Source organism: Pelophylax lessonae, assembly GCF_965119305.1.
Source record: "Pelophylax lessonae genome assembly, chromosome: 3".
Taxonomy (NCBI): domain Eukaryota; kingdom Metazoa; phylum Chordata; class Amphibia; order Anura; family Ranidae; genus Pelophylax; species Pelophylax lessonae.
In genome coordinates this window covers 485,180,580-485,201,733 of record NC_138770.1, presented here as the reverse complement: position 1 = coordinate 485,201,733, position 21,154 = coordinate 485,180,580, and the positions used below count along the sequence as shown (strand labels likewise).

Below are 21,154 nucleotides of genomic sequence, written 5' to 3'. Positions count from 1 at the left end.
TACTTTGAAGTCACTTGTCAACTCTGTTATTCCTCTTTACAAAGAAACATATGGAATGCTCTCTCTTTTAGTTGTATATTATGCATAGATTGGGGTTTACATACATCTTTTATGAGTAGCAAGCATAGGGTAATCTTAGGTTATTTGTTCAGTTTTTTTTCTTATTTTTGCTTTGTACCTAGAGGCTCTGTTTTTGTAGTTTTTACATTACCAATTAATAAACAGAATAAAAAAAGAAAAGAAAAAAAAAAAATATATATATATATATATGTTTATATTCTTACACATCACCTTGGTTTATTCATCAGGGTCATAACTGAGAATGGGACCAAGCCATTTTTCAACCTCTTCCAATGTCAATTTTTTTCTACGAGAATAATCTTCAACCTAGAACAGATGAAGAGTTCCTGAAGTTATTTCCGAATTGTGTTTAAAACCTAACACATTTATGAAAATAGTATCGAGAAGCAACAACCCCCTAGCATCCAATCGCAGAACAGCTTTCATCAGGAAAATGTAGCTGGATTAATAATGAGTATTTTATGACTGGTTGTGAGAGCTACTTTACTTTCTACAATTAAATCTCACAAAGGCAAGTACAAAATGGAACAGAAATGTTTCACACACGATTTTAAAAACAGCATCACTTCCTAGCGAGAGCACTTGTCTAATAGTAAATTGTAAACATAGTAACACAAGAGCTTAAAGCAGAGCTCCAGGCATTTTATCAACTCCCCACCTACACTTTTTTTTTTTTCTTGTAAATCCTCCGTTACTGCATTACCTCGCTGCGGCGAGGTACATCATGTCCGTCCGCCCATTGGCTCTTGGGATATGAGTGTCATCAATCCCAGGAGTCAACAGGCATTCTCAGCTTCAATGAGTGCACTGTGCTTTGTAGGCACTGCGCATGCGTGAGATCGTTCCCCCGCTTAGAGAGAAGGATGGTCGGCTGTTGTAAACACAGCTGACCGTCCTTCTCCCTGGGATGATCGCAGAGCTTGTGATCCTGCTATATAGGATCACATGTCTCTGTGGTCATCTCTGAAAGGTTGTATTAATATGCCTTATGATTTTTCAGATATATATTTCGGTTTGTGCCCATTCTGTGATGAAGTGTAGGCCCTTGTATTTACATATTAACGAGCTGGCACTGACAGCCATTCATCCACCTTGGTCAGCAGACAGCTATGTTTTGCATTTAGACGACATGTAAACACCTGTTCATTCATTCATTGGGACACTTGACAAAGTTAAGTCTGCGCATGGAAATTACGGACAAACCCATAAACAATTGACAATTGCTTACATTAACACATGACAACGAAATGCAGACAGGGCGACTGTCATAGGACACACATTCAGATTCGGGAACGCCTTAGATTGACATACAGATGCATGGCAAAAGCAAAGGCCCTTTCATGTATTGTTCTGTCTGATATGTAATTCGACTGATGAACTGTAAAACCGGTTTGGAGCAGTCTTTTCCTGCTCAACAAATATGCTTTAAATATGAGCTTCACATTCAATAAAGTTAGTTGTGACTGCACGAAGTTTGAGTACGATGTGTCGTCATAACTCCCAGCTGGTTGGAGGGGAAATCCATCTATTGGGAGGGTAGTAACTGAAGGGCTGTAATATCATCGTGATTGCCTCCTGACGAGAATTGAGTTAACAATCTCAGAAGCCACGCCCCCCCCCCACAGTTAGAATCACTCCCCTAGGGTCACATTTAACCCCTTGATCACTTACACTGTTAACCCCTTCCCTGCCAGTGTCATTATTACAGTAACGGTGGATATTTTTAGCACCGATTACTGTAGTAATGTCACTGATACCCCGAAAAGTGTCAAAAATGTCAGTCAGGGGTCCGATTTGTAGGCTGCAATGTCGCGGTCCTGCAAAAAATTGCAGATCGCCGCCATTACTAATAATAATAAAAAAAACTATAAAAAATGACATCAATCTTTCCCGTAGTTAATAGATGTGATAACTTTTGTGCAAACCAAAAATATGTAGCAGAAAAAAAATTGGCCTAAAATGTAAAAAAATGTTAATTTTTTAATTTTTTTTTTTGGTAATGTTTTATAGCATAAAGTGAAAAAACTGAATTTTTGTAAAATCTTACCGTAGAATTCCTTTCTCCGAGTTCTCCGACAGTTGCCGCCCATTCACACAGTCTTCACTTATGGGGTATCGACTTCATCTCCACAGGAGTTTCTAGGCATAAGACTTGTAAAAGAACAATAAATCTACATAGTCACACCCATGGGGGCTGTCCTTCTAGTCCAATACCCCCCTGCAATAGCCATCCCAATTCAGTTTGGTCGCAAGCAGTGAAAGTGTATAAAAAAGACCCCAAAAAAGAGGGGCGGGGGCGCCGACTGTCGGAGGACTCAGAGAAAGGAATTTTACAGTAAGATTTTACAAAAATTCTGTTTTCTCTTACATCCTCCGACAGTCGCCGCCTATTCACACAGTCTTCACTTATGGGGATGTCCCAAAGCAGTGTAGACATGAGGGGTGGGCAACGCAACCGCCAGAAAAGCAACGCAGTACCCACATCAGAGAAAGGAACCTTACATGTACAAGAAGGTAACCTTCTGGGTAACAAAAAAGGGCTCAACATGAGCAACAACCCAGGGAAACAAATAACCAAGGGGAAAAACACCCCCAACAGCTAAGGACCCGTACAAACCCAGGGTTCCCTATGGAAATGCCGCACAGAGAACTTTGCGGCCAAAGGATGCATCAGCTGATGCCAGAACATCAATTTTGTAGAACTTTCAGAGTGTCCCCCGACGACCAAGTCACAGCCTTGCACACCTGGGCCTCCGAAGCTTGATGCCGATAGGCCCAGGACGCACTCACCGACCTGGTAGAGTGCGCCTTGACAGGGAAGGGAGGAACCCGTTCCCGCAACGAATAGGCCTGTACAATGGTCTGTCTGATCCATTTGGCAATGGTTGCTGCAGACGCAGGCATACCCTTCCGAAGTCCCTCAGGAAGGACAAACAGAGAATCTGATTTTCGAAAGGATTCAGTCGACGACAGGTAAACCCTGATCGCCCGGACAACATTCAAGGAATGTAAGGCAACCTCTTTTGGATGCTTAGGATTCGCACAAAGCGAAGGCAAAACAATGTCCTTATTCAGGTGGAATTCCGGTGTTCCGTGAGAATAACCTACCCCGTGAGAAATGCCTACCCTCGTCACTTCCTGCCAGAAACATCTGAGCAGCGTAGCAGTGCGGATACGTAATTGAACAGCAGAGGAACTGACAAGTGCGCATGCTCGGATGGTATGGATTTATCACGGTAGTGTGTGTAATGTTACATTTGCGGCGGGTAAATTAAAACAGCTCCTCTGCAACATGAGTCATCTCCGCTCATATCCATGTCACTTCCCTGATCTCGGCAAATGAATATAAAAGCGGCGGCGGGTGTATGAAATGTAAATGACGGAGATCTCGGCTCCGTGATCCGCTTTTATATTTATTAGCCGCGATCAGGGAAGTGACAGGGATAGTAGCGGAGATGACTCATATTGCAGCCCAGCTGTTTTAATGTAACCGCCGCAAGTGTAACGTTACACACACTACCGTGATAAATCCATACCCTCCGAGCATGCGCACTTGTCAGGCCCTCAGCTGTTCAATGACTTAGGTGCTGACGTTGGTGCACCGGAAGTGACGAGGGTAGGCATTTCTCACGAGTAGGTTTTTATCACGGAACACCGGAACCACCGTTGGCAAAAAAAGATGGATTAGGTCGCAAGACCACCTTATCCCTATGAACCACCAGGTAAGGAGAGCGGCAAGACAACGCCGCCAACTCTGACACTCTGCGGGCAGAAGTGATCGCTACTAGGAACGCAACCTTCTTAGATAGCATGGGTAACGAAGGTTCCCTGATGTTTTCAAAAGGGGAACGCTGCGACACGGACAGAACCAAGTTCAAGTCCCATGGAGGTAAGGGCTCCCTTCTAGGAGGAACCAGGTGACGCACACCTTGGATAAAGGTGCGAATTAAGGAATTAGACGCCACAGGGCGCTGGAAAAGAATAGCCAGTGCAAAGACCTGGCCCTTAATCGTGGCCAACGCAAGACGCTGGTCCACACCAATCTGGAGGAAAGCCAACACCTTCGCCACCGAATAGGCACGAGGAGAGAAACCCCTGGACTCACAACCAGGCAAAATACGCTTTCCATGGACAGTAATAAACCTTACCAGCAGAGACTTTTCTAGCCCTGATCAAAGTAGGAATGACCTCTGAGTTTAGGTAAAAAAATCAATGAACTTGGGTCAATAATGGCATCTGAGAATGTAGATTTAGTGGCTGTTACGGAGACATGGTTTAATGAAAGAAATGACTGGGACATAACCATACCAGGGTACTCTTTATACAGAAGAGACAGAGAAGGCAAGAAAGGAGGAGGAGTGGCCCTGTATGTGAAAGATAGCATTAAATCTTACCTAATACAAGTTGGTGAGGCCAACATAGAGTCAGTTTGGGTTACGTTGCAGTTTGCTAATCAAGCAGTAACTCGTGTAGGTGTGATATATAGACCACCTGGTCAAGTTAAAGAACTAGATGATCTACTAGTTGAAGAAATAGCTAAAATGACAATGAAAGGAGAAGTTATCATTATGGGAGATTTCAATCTTCCAGATATTAACTGGTAAACCAAAATAGCAAGTTCTACCAGGAGTACAGATATTCTAAATTCCCTACTGGGGATGTTTATGCAACAAGTGGTTGAGGAGCGAACCCGGAGGGAGGCCATTTTGGATTTGGTATTCACAAATGGGGATTCGGTATATGATGTCATTGTAGGCGAAACCTTGTGATCTAGTGATCACCAGTCAGTGTGGTTTAATATAAGAACTGTGAAAGAGTCACACCACAAAAAAACAAAAGTTTTAGATTTTAGAAAAACAGACTTTTCAAAAATGAAATTAGTCATAAATGAGTCCTTATCAGACTGGAACGGATTACATGGAGTCCAGGAGAAATGGGACTACTTAAAAGGTGCATTATTGAAGGCAACAGAAAATTGCATTAGACTTGTCAGTAAAAGCAAAAAAAGGAAGAGACCACTGTGGTACTCAGCAGAAGTGGCCCAAATCATTAAAAATAAAAAGCTAGAATTTTGGAATTATAAAAAAACCCAGAGCAATGAAGATAAAGAAATCTACAAGATTAGGCAGAAAGAGGCCAAGCAAGTTATAAGAACTTCTAAAGCGCAGGCAGAAGAAAAACTAGCTCAGTCTATGAAAAAGGGGGATAAGACATTCTTCAGATATATAAATGAAAAAAGGAAATTAAAACAAGGAATAACTAAATTAAAAACAAAGGACGAAAGGTATGTAGAAGAGAATAAAGGGCTAGCCGACTGCCTTAATGAATACTTCTGTTCAGTTTTTACAGAAGAAAAAGAAGGAGAAGGACCTCCACTTGAAAGGATGACTAATGAATCGTTTGATGCATGTGTCTTTACAGAGGAAGACGCTCTAAGATTGCTGTCTAAAGTGAAGACAAATAAGTCACAGGGTCCTGATGAGATACACCCAAAATTATTAAAAGAGCTTAGTGGTGAGCTGGCAAAACCATTAACAGATTTATTTAACCAATCATTAGTAACAGGAGTCGTCCCGGAAGATTGGAAATTGGCAAATGTCGTGCCCATTCACAAGAAAGGTAGTAGGGAGGAATCGAGCAACTATAGACCAGTGAGTCTGACATCAATAGTAGGCAAATTAATGGAAACCCTATTAAAGGATAGGATTGTGGAACATCTTAAATCCCATGGATTGCAAGATGAAAAACAACATGGGTTTACTTCAGGGAGATCATGTCAAACAAATCTTATAGATTTTTTTGACTGGGTGACTAAAATAATAGACGGTGGAGGTGCAGTAGACATTGCATATCTAGGTTTTAGTAAGGCTTTTGACACTGTCCCACATAGAAGACTTATCAATAAACTGCAGTCATTGAGCATGGACTCCCATATTGTTGAGTGGATTAGGCAGTGGCTGAGTGACAGACAACAGAGGGTTGTAGTCAATGGAGAACATTCAGAACAATGTCATGTTACCAGTGGGGTACCTCAGGGATCTGTACTGGGACCAATTTTGTTTAATATCTTCATAAGTGATATTGCAAAAGGCCTCGATGGTAAGGTTTGTCTTTTTGCTGATGACACAAAGATATGTAACAGGGTTGATGTTCCTGGAGGGAAACGCCAAATGGAAAAGGATTTAGGAAAACTAGAAGAATGGTCAGAACTCTGGCAACTGAAATTTAATGTGGATAAGTGCAAGATAATGCACCAGGGGTGTAAAAAACCCAAGGGCAGAATATAGAATATTTGGACACAGTCCTGACCTCAGTATCTGAAGAAAGGGATTTAGGAGTAATTATTTCAGAAGACTTAAAGGTGGGAAGACAATGTAATAGAGCAGCACGAAATGCCAGCAGAATGCTTGGATGTATAGGGAGAGGTATAAGCAGTAGAAAGAGAGAAGTGCTTATGCCGCTGTACAGAACACTGGTGAGACCTCACTTGGAGTATTGTGCGCAGTACTGGAGGCCATATCTCCAGAAGGATATAGATACTCTAGAGAGAGTTCAGAGAAGAGCTACTAAACTAGTACATGGATTGCAGGAAAAAACTTACCAGGAAAGGTTAAAGGACCTTAACATGTATAGCTTGGAAGAAAGAAGAGACAGAGGGGATATAATAGAAACTTTTAAATCAACTCGGTAAAGGAGGAGAGCATATTTAAAAGAAGAAAAACTACCACAAGAGGACACAGTTTTAAATTAGAGGGGCAAAGGTATAACAGTAATAGGAGGAAGTATTACTTTACTGAGAGAGTAGTGGATGCATAGAATAACCTTCCTGCAGAAGTGGTAGCTGCAAATACAGTGAAGGAGTTTAAGCATGCATGGGATAGGCATAAGGCTATCCTTCATATAAGATAGGGCCAGGGACTATTCATAGGATTCAGATATATTGGGCAGACTAGATGGGCCAAATGGTTCTTATCTGCCGACACATTCTATGTTTCTATGACCCCTGTCTCTTAGGACCTGGCTCTCAACAGCCAGGCAGTTAAAACCAGCGACTGTAAAGCAGGATGGAAGATCGGTCCCTAGGACAGCAGATCTTCTCGCATTGGCAGCCGCCACGGAGGCTCTACGGCCAGGTGAACGATGTCCGCATACCAGGACCGTCGAGGCCAGTCTGGCGCAACCAGAATCACCAGTGATTGTTCCGAGGCCAACCTGCGAAGGAATCTGGACAACAATTGAATCGGAGGAAAGGCATAGATCAGTCGATACTGATGCCAAGGCGCCACCAGCGCATCCGAGGCGTCTGCCAGAGGATTGCGCATTCTTGCCACGAACCTTTCCACCTTGTGGTTTAGCCGAGACGCTAACAGATCCACATCCGGGGATCCCCACTTAGCACATAGCATCTGAAACACCTCCGGGTGTAGGGACCATTCCCCCTGGTCCAGGGTCTGGCAGCTCAGATAGTCGGCCTGCCAATTCTCCACACCCGGAATGTGAACCTGCCGATATCGCCGGGACACGAGTCTCGGCCCAAGACAAAATACTGATCACTTCCTGGGCCGCCTGGGCACTCCTGATGCCCCCTTGGTGGTTGATGTAAGCCACCGCAGTGGCATTGTCCATCTGCACCCGTACAGGACGGCCCTGAAGACGATCCGACCAATGGATCAGGCACAGCCTGATCGCTCTCAATTCCAATATGTTTATCGGAAGGGAGGATTCCTCCTCCCATCAAGTGCCCTGGGCAGACAGGTTGCCCAGAACGCCACCCAGCCCGACAGGCTGGCATCCGTGGTCATTACCGTCCACAGAATTGGCCGGAAGGATTTTCTGTCTGCCGGGGACTGAAGCCACCACAAGAGATCCATTCTGGTTTGGCGACTCAGAGACACTCTCAGGTCCAAAGACTGAGGTAGCCTGTCCCACCTGGCGAGGATCTCCGCTTGAAGAGAGTGCATGTGAAATTGTGCAAACGGTATCGCCTCGAAGGCCGACACCATTAACCCCAGGGACCGCAGACAGGTCCTAAGTGACGAGGATTTGCTGTCCCTGAGGGACCTGACCTCGTTCTGTAGGGTCCGGAGCTTGTCCTCCGGTAAGAACACCTTTGCTAGAGCAGAGTCCAGAACCATTCCCAGATACGGGAAACGAACCGAAGGCGACAAGGTCGAATTCTGAATGTTGATTGTCCAACCGAACTCCTGAAGCGTCTGGACCGTAGTGGACAGATCGCGTAGCAGGCTCTGACTGGCACTCGATCTTAACAGGAGATCATCAAGATATCCCAAGACCGCAATACCCTGTGCCCGCAACAGGTCCAGAACAGGCGCCAACACTTTGGTAAAGACCCTTGGAGCCGAAGCAAGACCAAAAGGTAACGCCACAAAATGGTAATGTTCCTCCGCGATAGCGAATCGGAAGTACCTCTAATGACCCTCGAAAATGGGGATGTGTAGATACGCCTCCTTCAGGTCTATAGAGGCCAGGAACTCCCCCGGATTCAGGGAGGCCACCACTGAGCGGAGTGATTCCATGCAGAACTTTCGAACGCGCACAAAGCGGTTCAGCGCTTTAAGTCCAGGACGCACTTTGCCCTCCTTTCTGGGCGCAGTGAACAAATTTGAATAAAAACCCCGAAACCTGTCCCGATGAGGCACCGGGACAATCACCCCCTGAGCGAGAAGATCCTGCACCGCCTGATGTAGGTCCTGTAACCGCCCTGGGGTCAAATGAAGATTTGAGGGAAAGAATCTGTCTGCCGGCCGTGAAAGAAATTCGATCTTGTACCCTGACCGAATGATTTTATGAACTCACCTGTTCGTGATTCGGAGCAGCCAAGGTTGGAGGAAACAGCGCAAAACGTCCCCCCACCCCTGTAACTGGTGAGGGCGCCCCTTCAGGCAAAGGCGGACTGAGCCGCCGCACCGGCCTGGCCGGATTTTTGTTTGCCAAACCAGGGCTTTTTCTGACTACCTTGGCCCTTGAAGGGTTTACCCTTGTTCTGCGCCTTAAAGGCACGAAAGGACCCTTGAGTAGGTTTAAAGGGTGGGCCCCGCTTACCGCGGAAAAACTTGCCCTTAGGATTCTGGGGCAGCAGAGTGCTCTTACCCCCAGTGACTCCTTTAACCAATTCATCCAAGGATTCTCCAAAAAGGCGAGACCCCGCATAGGGGATGTCAGCCACCGTCTTCCTGGATTTTTGGTCAGCCGACCATCATTTTAAGCAGATTAAGCGACGGTTAACCACAGCGACACTGGACAGGCGTATCGCCAAAGGGGCCTCATTTAGAGCCCCATTGCACAAATACATGACCCCACAATAAATCCGATCCACCATCTCCACTGTAGTGGGAGGGGCAGAGTCGGCCACGAGGGTGCGTTTGAGCACCTTGGTCCAATCCGCCACAGCTTGAGCCACCATCTCAGAGGCAAAAATAGGCTTGAGCATGGAACCTGCCACCATGTATGAATGTCGGGCAAGAGATTCCAGTCTCCTATCAGTAGGATCCCTAAATACCGGGGAGTCCTCGGCAGGGAGCAGGGTAGCTTTGTTCAACCTGGCCACTGTGTGATCCACTTGAGGAGGCACACACCAGCGCGCAGCCGTAGTAGCCGCAAAAGGGTAGAGAAGTTGAAACTTCTTAGGCACCACGAAGGTGTGTTTTAAATTACGCCATAGCTCATTCACCTTATGGTGAAACTCTGCGGGCAAGGAAAAACCTGCGCCGTCTTGCGGGTCCTGTGTGTACCAAAAGAGGACACAACGCCCGGAGGAGTGGGCTCATCCTCCAAATGTAGTGTTTTCTTCACTGCTAGGATCAACTCATCCATAGCTGCTCATTCCTCGGTTGACCAAGGGGGGGAATCATCCACCCCTGCAACCTCCGCCTCCCCCTCAGACTCTTGCGGGTCCTGAGAAGAGTGAGACCCCGAAAGGGCCACGCTACCTACAGCAACCATGTCACACTCAGAATCAGAAGAAAGGGAAATTCTAGGCCTTTTCCTAGCAGCACGTTCAGACATCAGCACATCCATTTTTGACACCAAAGTTGCCACAACAGCAGCCAAATAAGTGATGGTGGAGGATTCAGAGGACCCTGAATCCCCCACCAAAGCTGGCGGGAACTTGCTGTCCTGGGATTCCATAACAGAAACGTTTTTTTTTTTTAAACCGCCCCTTTAAGAGCGCCGCGGTCCCTACAGCACACCGCTATGAAGACTGACACACAGACCCCCCGCAGGGACAAAACTGACCAGGAAGATTGCACAAGGCAGGACAGGAAAAAGAATAGCAGGACAGAACCCCACAAAGTGTTACTAGCTCCTTCGGTCGCTCCTGTGAGAAAGGAGGAAGTGATGTCACCGCTGGAGGCTGAACTAAGCTGCAGGCCAAGGGAAAATGGATGCCTATGGAAACTAATGGGAGGCTTCGGCAAGATGGCCGCCGACATGTGCTTGGAACGATCGTTTGCCACACACAAGATGGCGCCGCAAGGTGCGAAAATACACTACATAGCATGCTGTATGAGCGCCCACAGTGAAGCCAGACATGCTGCCCACACTTAAAATGGCGGACCGGCGGTTTTTAACCCCGCAGCGGTCGCCACACGTGTCTGCATCCCCAAGCACCCTAAAGTGACCTTAGGAGAGGGACCCCCAAAACCCCACACAGCGCTGATGTGAGAGAATAAAAACCCCCGCAGGGACCGGGACCAGGGAGCCCAAAACGTACAGACACAGGGGACACCACAGACACACATGGACTGCCGACCCCAGACAGAGGCCCCACACAGAATGTACTTACCTGTACCCGATGGCGTAGGGTGCCTCATATCAAGCGGGAAACCGCCCACCCTCAGATGGCAGGGGAGTGCCGCCAGCCAAAAACGCAGGACACTAGTAGTGCACGGACGAACCTATTCTGTGTCCAGTGAGGTAGCCACCTCACATGGCTGCATCCCTGATGGACAGGGATGGGTCATTTGTGAGGCCAGGGCGAACACATAGCCTGCAAAATGCTTGATGGCGGGCAGGGATTCCATCTGACCTTCTGTCCTGGAGAACCAGGACGGTCAGTCCGATTACCGGCTCCGCAACCGCTGTCTTCATCCGAAGATCCACTAACTAGTGCTGATAAAATAAACAGCTAGCAATGTAAAGAAAAAATGACAGCTTTTGAAAAGAAATCATAAAAGAAAAAGAAGAGAGGCTGAGACTGTAGCCTCAGCACAGGGAAGCCTATCCACTCCTGAAGCTAGGCAGAAGACAAACTGAATTGGGATGGCTATTGCAGGGGGGTATTGGACTAGAAGGACAGCCCCCATGGGTGTGACTATGTAGATTTATTGTTCTTTTACAAGTCGTATGCCTAGAAACTCCTGTGGAGATGAAGTCAATACCCCATAAGTGAAGACTGTGTGAATGGGCGGCAACTGTCGGAGGACGTAAGAGAAATATTGTTTTTTTTTTTTTCAAAATTGTCGCACAGGTGATCAAATACCACCAAAAAGCTCTATTTGTGGGAAAAAAAAAGGACGTAAATTTCGTTTGGATACAGCGTCGCATGACCGCGCAATTGTCTGTTAAAATAACATAGTGCCGAATCACAAAATAGGGCCTGGTCATAAAGGGGGCAAATCCCTCCGGTCCAGAAGTGGTTAACTCCTAATCCTGTTTGGTATAACATTAGGTGCAAGTAACACGGGGGTGTTTAAGAAAAAAAACCTTTAACACTGCTCCGTTAAAAATTGTCTGTTTATTTTTATTTTTTTGGGATTAACTTTATTGCTATCATAAGGTATGGTTAGTGCTTCTTCATGTCTACAGGAAAGCCCACCGTCTGATCTAAAAAAAAAAAATTACACCATGAGCTGCAGCCATGATCCTGTTAATCATTGCTTCCTAATGAGGACGTATACATACGTATGGTGGTTGGGGAGCAGTTATACACTGTGCCTAGCAGGTGCACTTGCTAATGTAGAAAATTGTTTGGACCAGCTTTGCCCCAACAAACTAGTTAAAGTAACAGTAAGGTAGGTCATACATTATATATTTTTACCCAATTACTGTGCAGATTCCCCCATCCATACACTCGATGTGGAAGGGGGAAATCACTCCTGCAGTACTATTGTGTTCTGCTGGTAGAACTGATCGTTAGGCAGACTGATTGTACACAAATCGATAGATAGCCCATACATCGAAATTCGGCCTGTCTCTGCTGAACTGATCCATGTTTTGCCAGTCTAAACCTGGAGATCACCTTTAAAGGTGCCTTTACACATTCCCTGAAAAAAAATTACATTATTAGATCTTTAAAATGCCTAATAGTGTGTATACTCCATCATCACCAACAAAACATCACAGAACAATAAATTACACACTACATATAGCAATCAAATCACAGTTAGCCATAGCTGCACACTTCATTTAGCTTTATATTCATTTCATATATTTATCTTTTGTACGAAAGGTATCATCTATTGTCTTGTATGCTGATGAAGTTGAAAGACCTAAAGCATTCATCAAGTGATAAGTAGACAAACATTACCATTGCTCAACTTACTTTCCATTTGTTCTCCTATCCCATTACACTAAAAAACAAAACAAAAATAAAACTAGTAAATACAGTACCTGCCCATCAGAATCTACACTGGGAAACCCAAATCATCAAATATACTTATGGGGGCTTTGCCAGGTGTGTCCGCTATGCCTATATACTTTTGCTTATAGGTATTCCTCCTTCCTATCGCTAAAAGTTCTGAGGTATGAGATATACAGGATTCAAACCTATTCCTCATGAAAAATATTAAACTAATTTAGGTCCACCTTCCAACCAAGTCCCTTTATGAGGATTGTATATCTAAAACATTATCAGAGCAGAACTAAAAAGGATTATTCGTTAAATATCAATTTTATTTCTATAGTTAATTACTTAAAATAAAGGATCCTAAATGTCACCAATTATAGGCTGCATATATTAAATTACTTAAAAATACTATTCCAGTTCCGATGCACAAAAATTTATAAAACTCTCCTTTTAATTAAGGGCCCAATAAAGTGCCCATTTTGTGATTCTAAGTAATACATATCTGGATACTATTCCAATGCTAATGCACATTAACTGTTTTTTTTGTACCTGTAAAATTTATTTCTACATCACAGGATATAGAGTGACCATTTTAATCCTTATTTAATGCGTTAAGTGCTGCCTATAGGTGAATGGACACAAATGGGCAAAAAAAAAAAGGAAGTCCTCCCCTATATAACCCCTCTTATATAGGAAGTGCTTCAGTTTGGAACTATGCATCTTCCACAGAGGGGTGGAACCTCTGTGTCGCATGATGTACGACAAGAAATGGAGTTAACAGGTAAGTACAAAAATCCAGTTTGCTTTATCATACATCACGATAATAATCCTTACTTAATGGGAAATCCTAAATCACTGCTTATGAGTGGAGAGAGACACAGCCACCAACAGGCCCAAAGATGCTACACAGCAGTCCGCAAGACACTGAGACCAGAAGGTAGTGTAGTCTTATTGTAATAGTAGTAGGGATGAGGATTGATCATTATAAATAGAATTTGAGTTATTCCCACAGCAATTTGGTTAATTAAAGATGCGTTTATTGAGTCCCAGCACAGAACAAAGTTCACAAGATACTTGCAACAGATGACAAAATCCAACAGAGTAAGTTTTACAATGAACAGCAGCCTTCAGAGTCCCATCCGTCATTCATGTTATATCAAGCATAGAGATAATACAATCCAGCAAATTATAGCTTCCATGCATGCAATAATATGTATTATAATCTTGACCTGTGTCATTATCATGATGAAAAAAGAATGTATAAATGAATGCCTCTAGCAGCTCAAATACTAGTTTTTGAAACTGGGGGGGGGGGGGGGGGGGCTGATTGGTTGACAACATTCGTTTTGATCTTAACATGAAAAGACCCTACTTGTTATTACTGACAATAACCTTTTAAAGTCACTTAATGTTTACCAGGTAAACAAGCCATAATTTCCCATGAATACCCCCTCAAGCCTAATTACCATCAATAATTAATTCTTGTATGGTCAAAAATGCATTCTTACCAAATTGCATTAACAACCCCCATGTACCTTCACTATTCCTTTCAAGTCTGATCAGACAAATGTACATTTTACAATCCCCTGTAGATAGCTCAGTCCACAAAAAACTATATGTAGGTAAAAAACCTGTGTGTATATATGTGTGTGTGTATATATATATATATATATATATATATATATATATATATATATATATATATATATAACACCCTACAGGTAGGTGCAAGGTAAACGTATAGTGTGCCTTGTCTGCCTAATAGCAGGGCTGTGATTTGTTTAGTTAGGGTGTCATGGTTTCCAGGTGTGCCTGCTGAAAGGGGGAGTTTTCCCACTGGCTCCTGTGAGAGGCTTCTAATAGGGCAGTGGAGGAAACCCAATCAGGGGACACATCCAGGCTTGTAACTATCCCAGATGTCAGATTATGCTGCGAAGGATTCTGGGAGTGGGTATAAGTTTAGAGGTGGATGCATGACACAAGGTCTTTGGCGGGAGCAGAGTCCCAGGAGGGAGAGAACGGCTGTCTCTACTCCTGTCTGAGGAAGAGGATCTCGGGGTATTGCCTGCAGATTCAGAGAGAGTGCTGAACTAAGCTGAGAGGATCCGGTGTGCCCAGAACCTGCGGAGACTCAGAGGGGTCCAGTCCCAGGAAAGCCTACACAGGTCGTGAGTACTGAGGATTGCCCCTGGGGGTCTGCCTGAAGTTAGAGGGGACCACTCTGGTGGAGGTTCGGGGATCCAGTGCCAGCTAGTGGTGAAAGGGGGTACCTAGGTTGAGGACCCTGAAGTTACAGAGGGGGTACATAGTCAGTGGACCCTGAAGAGTTCAAGGTTAAAGGGGGCGCCTGCAGTTGGGCCCTGAATTGGACAGAGTGTGCCAGTTGGAAGTTACAGCTTTACAGAATCCTACCACCTACTACCTCAAGCCAGTGCAATGCGGGAGGGAAGTATTCAGTGACTTGCAGTACAACAGTGTCAGTAGTTCTGCAATTCACAATCCTGGATCTTCTGGACTTCGTCAAGGAAGTCGAGGATTCAGCACTGCTATTGAGTGACAGAGTGCTCTCAGAGTTAGTGAGCGTTGGCTGGCGTTAAGGAAGCGCCAACGGGTATTTTTCAGGAACAAAGTCCCAAGTGTATATAGTTGAAGCCTAAAGGAGTATCCCATTCATTCCCTTCTCCCATCCCCTTTAAATCAAATAAAACAACAAACAAAGATGCCGGAGTTGTCGATGTCTTAGTGCTCACACCCAGGGTTGCAGCTCACATGGGCTGGAGAGGTAACCGGTACCGATAGCAGACCCACTTTAGGCAACAGGCCTGGAAAACCTGCTACATACATTATTCTACATAAATCCTAGCCTACAGGTAGCATCCTCAGCGATACTTACATCCACCTGATAACTTGTACAGGTATAAATCAGAGACTGGGTTGCAGCCTTGCAAACCTAATCTCCTGAGGCCTAATGACAGCCCCAGAGGCAGTTACACTCCTGGTCCTGGCAGTGATGTAAAGAGAACACTGAGCCAGTCATGTCAGTCAGTGCACCAGAGTTGTTGTGTGTGCTGAGGCTCTCCTTCTCCAGACACCAGGGGGCCAGGTGAGTTACCTGGCCCCAGTGAGGATGGGAGATTCTGGATGACCCAGGAGATGGTCCCCCTGAGGGATCTGACCTGTGATCCCAAGCCACATCTTCACCTGAAGACCTAGGCTATGGCCCGAAAAAAAGGGAATCTACCCCCACTTTCAGACAGCAGGTTTCTGATCATCTAAAGAGAATGAAGGAGGAGGAGGAAAGGCTGGTTAGCCTGAAAGCAGATTACAGGAAAAAGAAAGCTGTGCATGATAAAGCGTGGAGCAAGAAGCCTCAGAGCATTAAACCAGAGGTTACATTTTTGGAGGAAGCCATAAAGCGCCATCAGAGTCTACTCAAAAGAGAAAAGCGGAGTTTTCAAGGAAAAGTTTCAGAAAAAAGAAAGGTTTCAGGGAATGAGGGATGACACCAGTCGCGGAAAAGCCTCAGCGGTAGCAATACAGGTGGAGAGTGTGGAGGAGGTCCTGGATGTTGCCCCTGAAATCCCATCCACCTCGGGATCTGCTTCACCGGAGGTAATGACAGCCTCTGCCTCCCTCCCTCCTCCCCTCTCCAGCAAGCTGGAGAGACAGCACAGGAAGTAGAGGAAAATGGCGGAGTGCTGCTGAACTTAATTCAGGGAATGGAGTCTCCCTTAAGTGGAAGAACCTTTTGCCTTTCAGCGGATTCTACGGATGGGGACGATAGTGAGGATTCTGTTCCTGGACCTGTGAAGGTAAAAGTGACTGAGGAGCCATGCTTTGCTAAAACTGACAGTATGGACTCCAACATGCAGAGCAGCATGGACAGCAGTGTTTTGGAGGGAAAACATCCAGTGTCTGCACAAGGCTCTGCAGAGAAGATGGCTGCTGTGCCTGCAGGACTGGACTCTGATGCTAAGTTGTCTGTGAATCTGAACTCTGCTGCTATGAATTCCATGTCTCTGGACAATGACAGTAAGAAAACTATGACTGTGAACACTGCTGGGGGGGATCTGCCATTTTTGCTGCACAATTCCCACTGGTTGCGGCAGGTATAGCAGATAATGGTGGGAAAGTAAATGACAGCTGCACTGTGAAAGGTGTTTCTGAAATCTCAGTAAGAGTTACAAGGAGAGGAAGGCTTTTACCTAAGAGGAGTTTGTTGGGGGAGGAGGAGGTGAAGACAGCAGAATCTGGTGTGAGTGCGTCTGCTGGGGCAGTAGTGCCATGGATGTGAATGCTAAATCTGCTTGTAATGCTGGAAAGGGGGATGTATGTGTGGTGGTGGATGGAGTGACACCTTCTACTACTGCCTCAGGTGGGGATTTGCAGAGTGGGGGTTCTGATGCTCCTGAAACCAATGGTGCAGCTTTGAGGTATGGAGTGTGTAATCCTGCTAATAAAACTTATGCTGGGGCTCTGGCTGGGATTAGGGGGGTCACATCAGGCAGGCAGCTCAGGGGAAGTCTACTGCTGGTCTACCATCTGTACCCGTCTTTCAGGCAGGGGAATGTAGTGCTGCTCAGGTGGGAAGGTGGGGGTACCCCCCTATAAGGAGGTTGGTTGCGGACAAGTTTTTGGCGATGACATCTTTTTTGGAAAATTCTGTTTATTACATTTTATAGAAACAGATACAAAAACAAACATGACAGCCTGACAACAGGCCTCACATTACAAACACAAGAACATTCAGCACCGGACTCGCTGTATAACTCTAAGGCTCCATGCACACAGGGCGTCATAAAAACGTGCTCCAAAGCTGTTTACATAACGCCGGGAAACAGCAGCTGTAAAAACGTGCTTTCAGTAGCTTTTTCTACTAACGTTATTGCACGTTTGGCCACAGTAGCTGTTAGCAGCGTTTTTTCTGCCTCCATTCAAAATCAATGGCTCCCTACGGGAGCCTATTGATTTGAATGGAAGTCACACCGCAGGTCGGATCAGGGTGATCCGACTTGCGGTGCGACCTGCACTGTGAGAATCTTGAGGGGGAACTCCACGCCAAAATGGGGAAAAAAACGGCGTGGGGTTCCCCCCCAGGGTTCCAAACCAGGCCCTTCGGGTCTGGTATGGAATTTGAGGGTAGACGGCGTGGGGTCCCCCCCAAAATCCATACCAGACCCTTATCCGAGCATGCAGTCCAGCATGCAGGAAAGGGGAGGGGACGAGCGAGCAGCCCCACCCCCCCTGGATCATACCAGGCCACACGCCCTCAACATGAGGGGGGGTGTGGGTGCTTTGGGGCAGGGGGGGCTCTGCACCCCGCACCTCAAAGCACCTTGCCCCCATGTTGATGAGGACAAGGGCCTCATCCCCACAACCCTGGCCGGTGATGCGATTATGCCGGCCTCTGGTCTCTGCAGCTTATTATATAGCCATTAGGGGCGTGGCCGCCAGATGACGTCATCGGGAGACCACGCCCCCTTGTGTCACAGATGACGTCATCGCTGGAGACGTCGTCGGAGGAGGACCGGAGGAAGGAGGACAGCCGACAGCAAAAGAGCAGAAGACCGGAGAGGAGAAGACAAGAAGATTGGACAGCAGAAGGGCGGTCAGCAGAAGACCCTCGGAGAGGAGAAGACCCTCGGAGAGGAGAAGACAAGAAGGGCGGACAGCAAAAGAGCAGAAGATCCTCGGAGAGAAGACAGCAGAAGACCCCCGGAGAGGAGAAGACAAGAAGGGCGGACAGCAAAAGAGCAGAAGACCCTCGGAGAGGAGAAGACCCCCGGAGAGGACAAGAGCCGGATGAAGATTTTTAATAAATTTTCCAAAACGTCTCCTGTCGTTATTTCCATACACTGCATTTTATGGGGTGAATGAGTAGGGGTACAGTGTACCCCATACCCATTCACATAGGGAGGGGGTCCGGGATCTGGGGGGGCCCCCTTGTTAAAGGGGGCTTCCAGATTCCGATGAGCCCCCTGCCCGCAGACCCCCACAACCACCGGCCAGGGTTGTGGGGATGAGGCCCTTGTCCTCATCAACATGGGGGCAAGGTGCTTTGAGGTGCGGGGTGCAGAGCCCCCCCTGCCCCAAAGCACCCACACCCCCCCCATGTTGAGAGCGTGTGGACTGCATGCTCGGATAAGGGTCTGGTATGGAATTTGGGGGGGACCCCACGCCGTTTTTTCGGCGTGGGGCTACCCTCAAATTCCATACCAGACCCGAAGGGCCTGGTTTGGAACCCTGGGGGGGAACCCCACGCCGTTTTTTTCCCCATTTTGGCGTGGAGTTCCCCCTCAAGATTCTCACAGTGCAGGTCGCACCGCAAGTCGGATCACCCTGATCCGACCTGCGGTGTGACTTCCATTCAAATCAATAGGCTCCCGTAGGGAGCCATTGATTTTGAATGGAAGAAAAAAAACGTATAACGTGGCTTAACGCACGTTAAGCAACATTATGGAGCCTTATGGAGCCTTTAGCAGCGTCAGACGTTTTTTGCAGCTTGACGCTGGAGCTCCTGAACCCACAGTTCCTGGGTTTTTTTTGGAGCTGTAAAACGCCTATGCCACTTGGTGCTCCTAAAAGCTCTATGTGTGCATGAGGCCATAGAATAACATGGATGGGCGTTCTGCAGCTGCAAAAAAAAACGTCTGACGCTGCTAACAGCAGCTGTAAAAACGTCCAGTGTGCATGAGGCCTAAGACTTAACATGTGTGTAATACTAATAAGTTCTATTGTATAGACCCATGTTATAGAAGACTACACAAAGGACAGGTACAGTACAGGCTCCCCATACCTAAAGTATACCGCATATCATCAAATAATACAACAGACCCCTACTGTATGGATACATCCTCCACATAGTTACATAGTTTGTGAGGCTGAAAAAAGACATCAGTCCATCCAGTTCAACCTATGATGTGTGTGTGTGATTTGATGTTAAATGTACATTGTATACTCCTGTTGTGGTCTTTAAGGTGCCCATCTAATAGTTTTTTGAAGCTAATGATGCTCCCTGATGATACTACTGCTTGTGGAAGAGAATTCCACATCCTTTCTGCTCTGACAGTAAAGAACCCCTTACGTATTTTTATATATTTTTTTTAAATAGAAAATAAGTTTATTTGTGCTGTATTAAATGTACGAGTACTCTCTAACCACCGACTCCAGATTTTATCAAATTTCTTGGAACACCCCCTGTGTTTATAAATCAACCATTTATAATGAAGAGCAGAATTTATTTCTGCGATCCAGTTCTGAAGAGTAGGGACTGATTCCCGCATCCACTGTCTAGCTATAAGTTTGTGAGCGCTTAAAATAGATTCCTGAAGAAAAATGGTGAGAAATTTGTCAATGTCACATTCAGGGAACAAACCTAACACACAGGGTAAAACATCCAACTGTAAGGGGGAGCCCATATGATTATGCAAAAACTTAATAATCTGTGTCCAGTAGGCCTGAATTTCCGGACAAGACCAAATGAGATGTATAAACGTACCCAGTTGCAAGGGGCAACAAGGGCAGGAGGAGTTGTATGACCGCCTAGATTTCGATATTCTGAGCGGAGTAAGATAAGCTCTATGCAAGATGTACAGCTGAGTCACACTCTCTGAAAGTTTGGGCGAAGCCAACCTAGGGACCACCAAGATTTCGTCCCAATCCATCTCATCCAGGGGACCCGTATCCACAGCCAAACGAGCCTGTATCCGTGTCACCTGGCGATTGTCCTCAACACCACGCAATTCAATGTATAAGAATGAGATAAGACCCTCATGTGTGTCACCCAACAGCACCTCCAGCAGAGGGATATCTTGTAAAACGGGAAATTGTGTCAAAAATTGTGCATGTAATGCGTGACGCAACTGTGCATATAGAAAAAACATATGTGGAGGGAGATCATACTCAGCTTTAAGTGATTGAAAGGAACGAACGCCTGAATCACAAAGCACCTGGCCCAGATACAGTATGCCCCTAGTTGCCCACAACTGACATTCCGGATAGAAGCTCTCGCAGGTCGAAGTTATACCATAAAGGGGTCCTGGTGTGTATTTGAGGATAATTTAACTTTTTGCCACTATCACCCAAATCTTTCGATGGTGGATCAACAAATTGTTGATCACCATCGCTCGAGGCAAAGGACCACATTTTCGTAAAAGTACCTGCATAGGGGTGTAGACAGCTTGAGGGAATCCATGACAAACTAAGGTTTGGTATCTAGTAGCCTCCGATTTATTAAAATAAAAAAAATGGGAAAGTTGCGACGCAAGGTGATAAGATTGAAAATCCGGTATAGCCACACCCCCCTTATCCGGGGGGTTTTTAAGTGACGCCCATGTTAACTTATGGCGCTCAGGTCCCCAAACAAAGGAATTCAGGATATGGTCAATAATTTTAAATAATTTCAGAGGGATTGGGGAGTGCCAAAAGGCATACAAAAATTTTGGTAATAAAATAATTTTAATAAGATTCACCCTACCCATTAAT

At 45.8% G+C, this 21,154-nt stretch overlaps 1 protein-coding gene across 1 annotated transcript in view; it reads right to left on the bottom strand.

The window, feature by feature from the left end:
* Nucleotides 1–282: 282 nt before the first annotated feature.
* Nucleotides 283–21,154, bottom strand: part of MTR (5-methyltetrahydrofolate-homocysteine methyltransferase) — a 1,642,758-nt gene continuing 1,621,886 nt past the window's right edge. Inside the window, exon 33 of the mRNA XM_082249226.1 lies at nt 283–387. Coding sequence (XP_082105352.1) covers nt 298–387 — 90 coding nt within the window. The 3' untranslated portion in view covers nt 283–297. The remainder of the gene's footprint in view (nt 388–21,154) is intronic.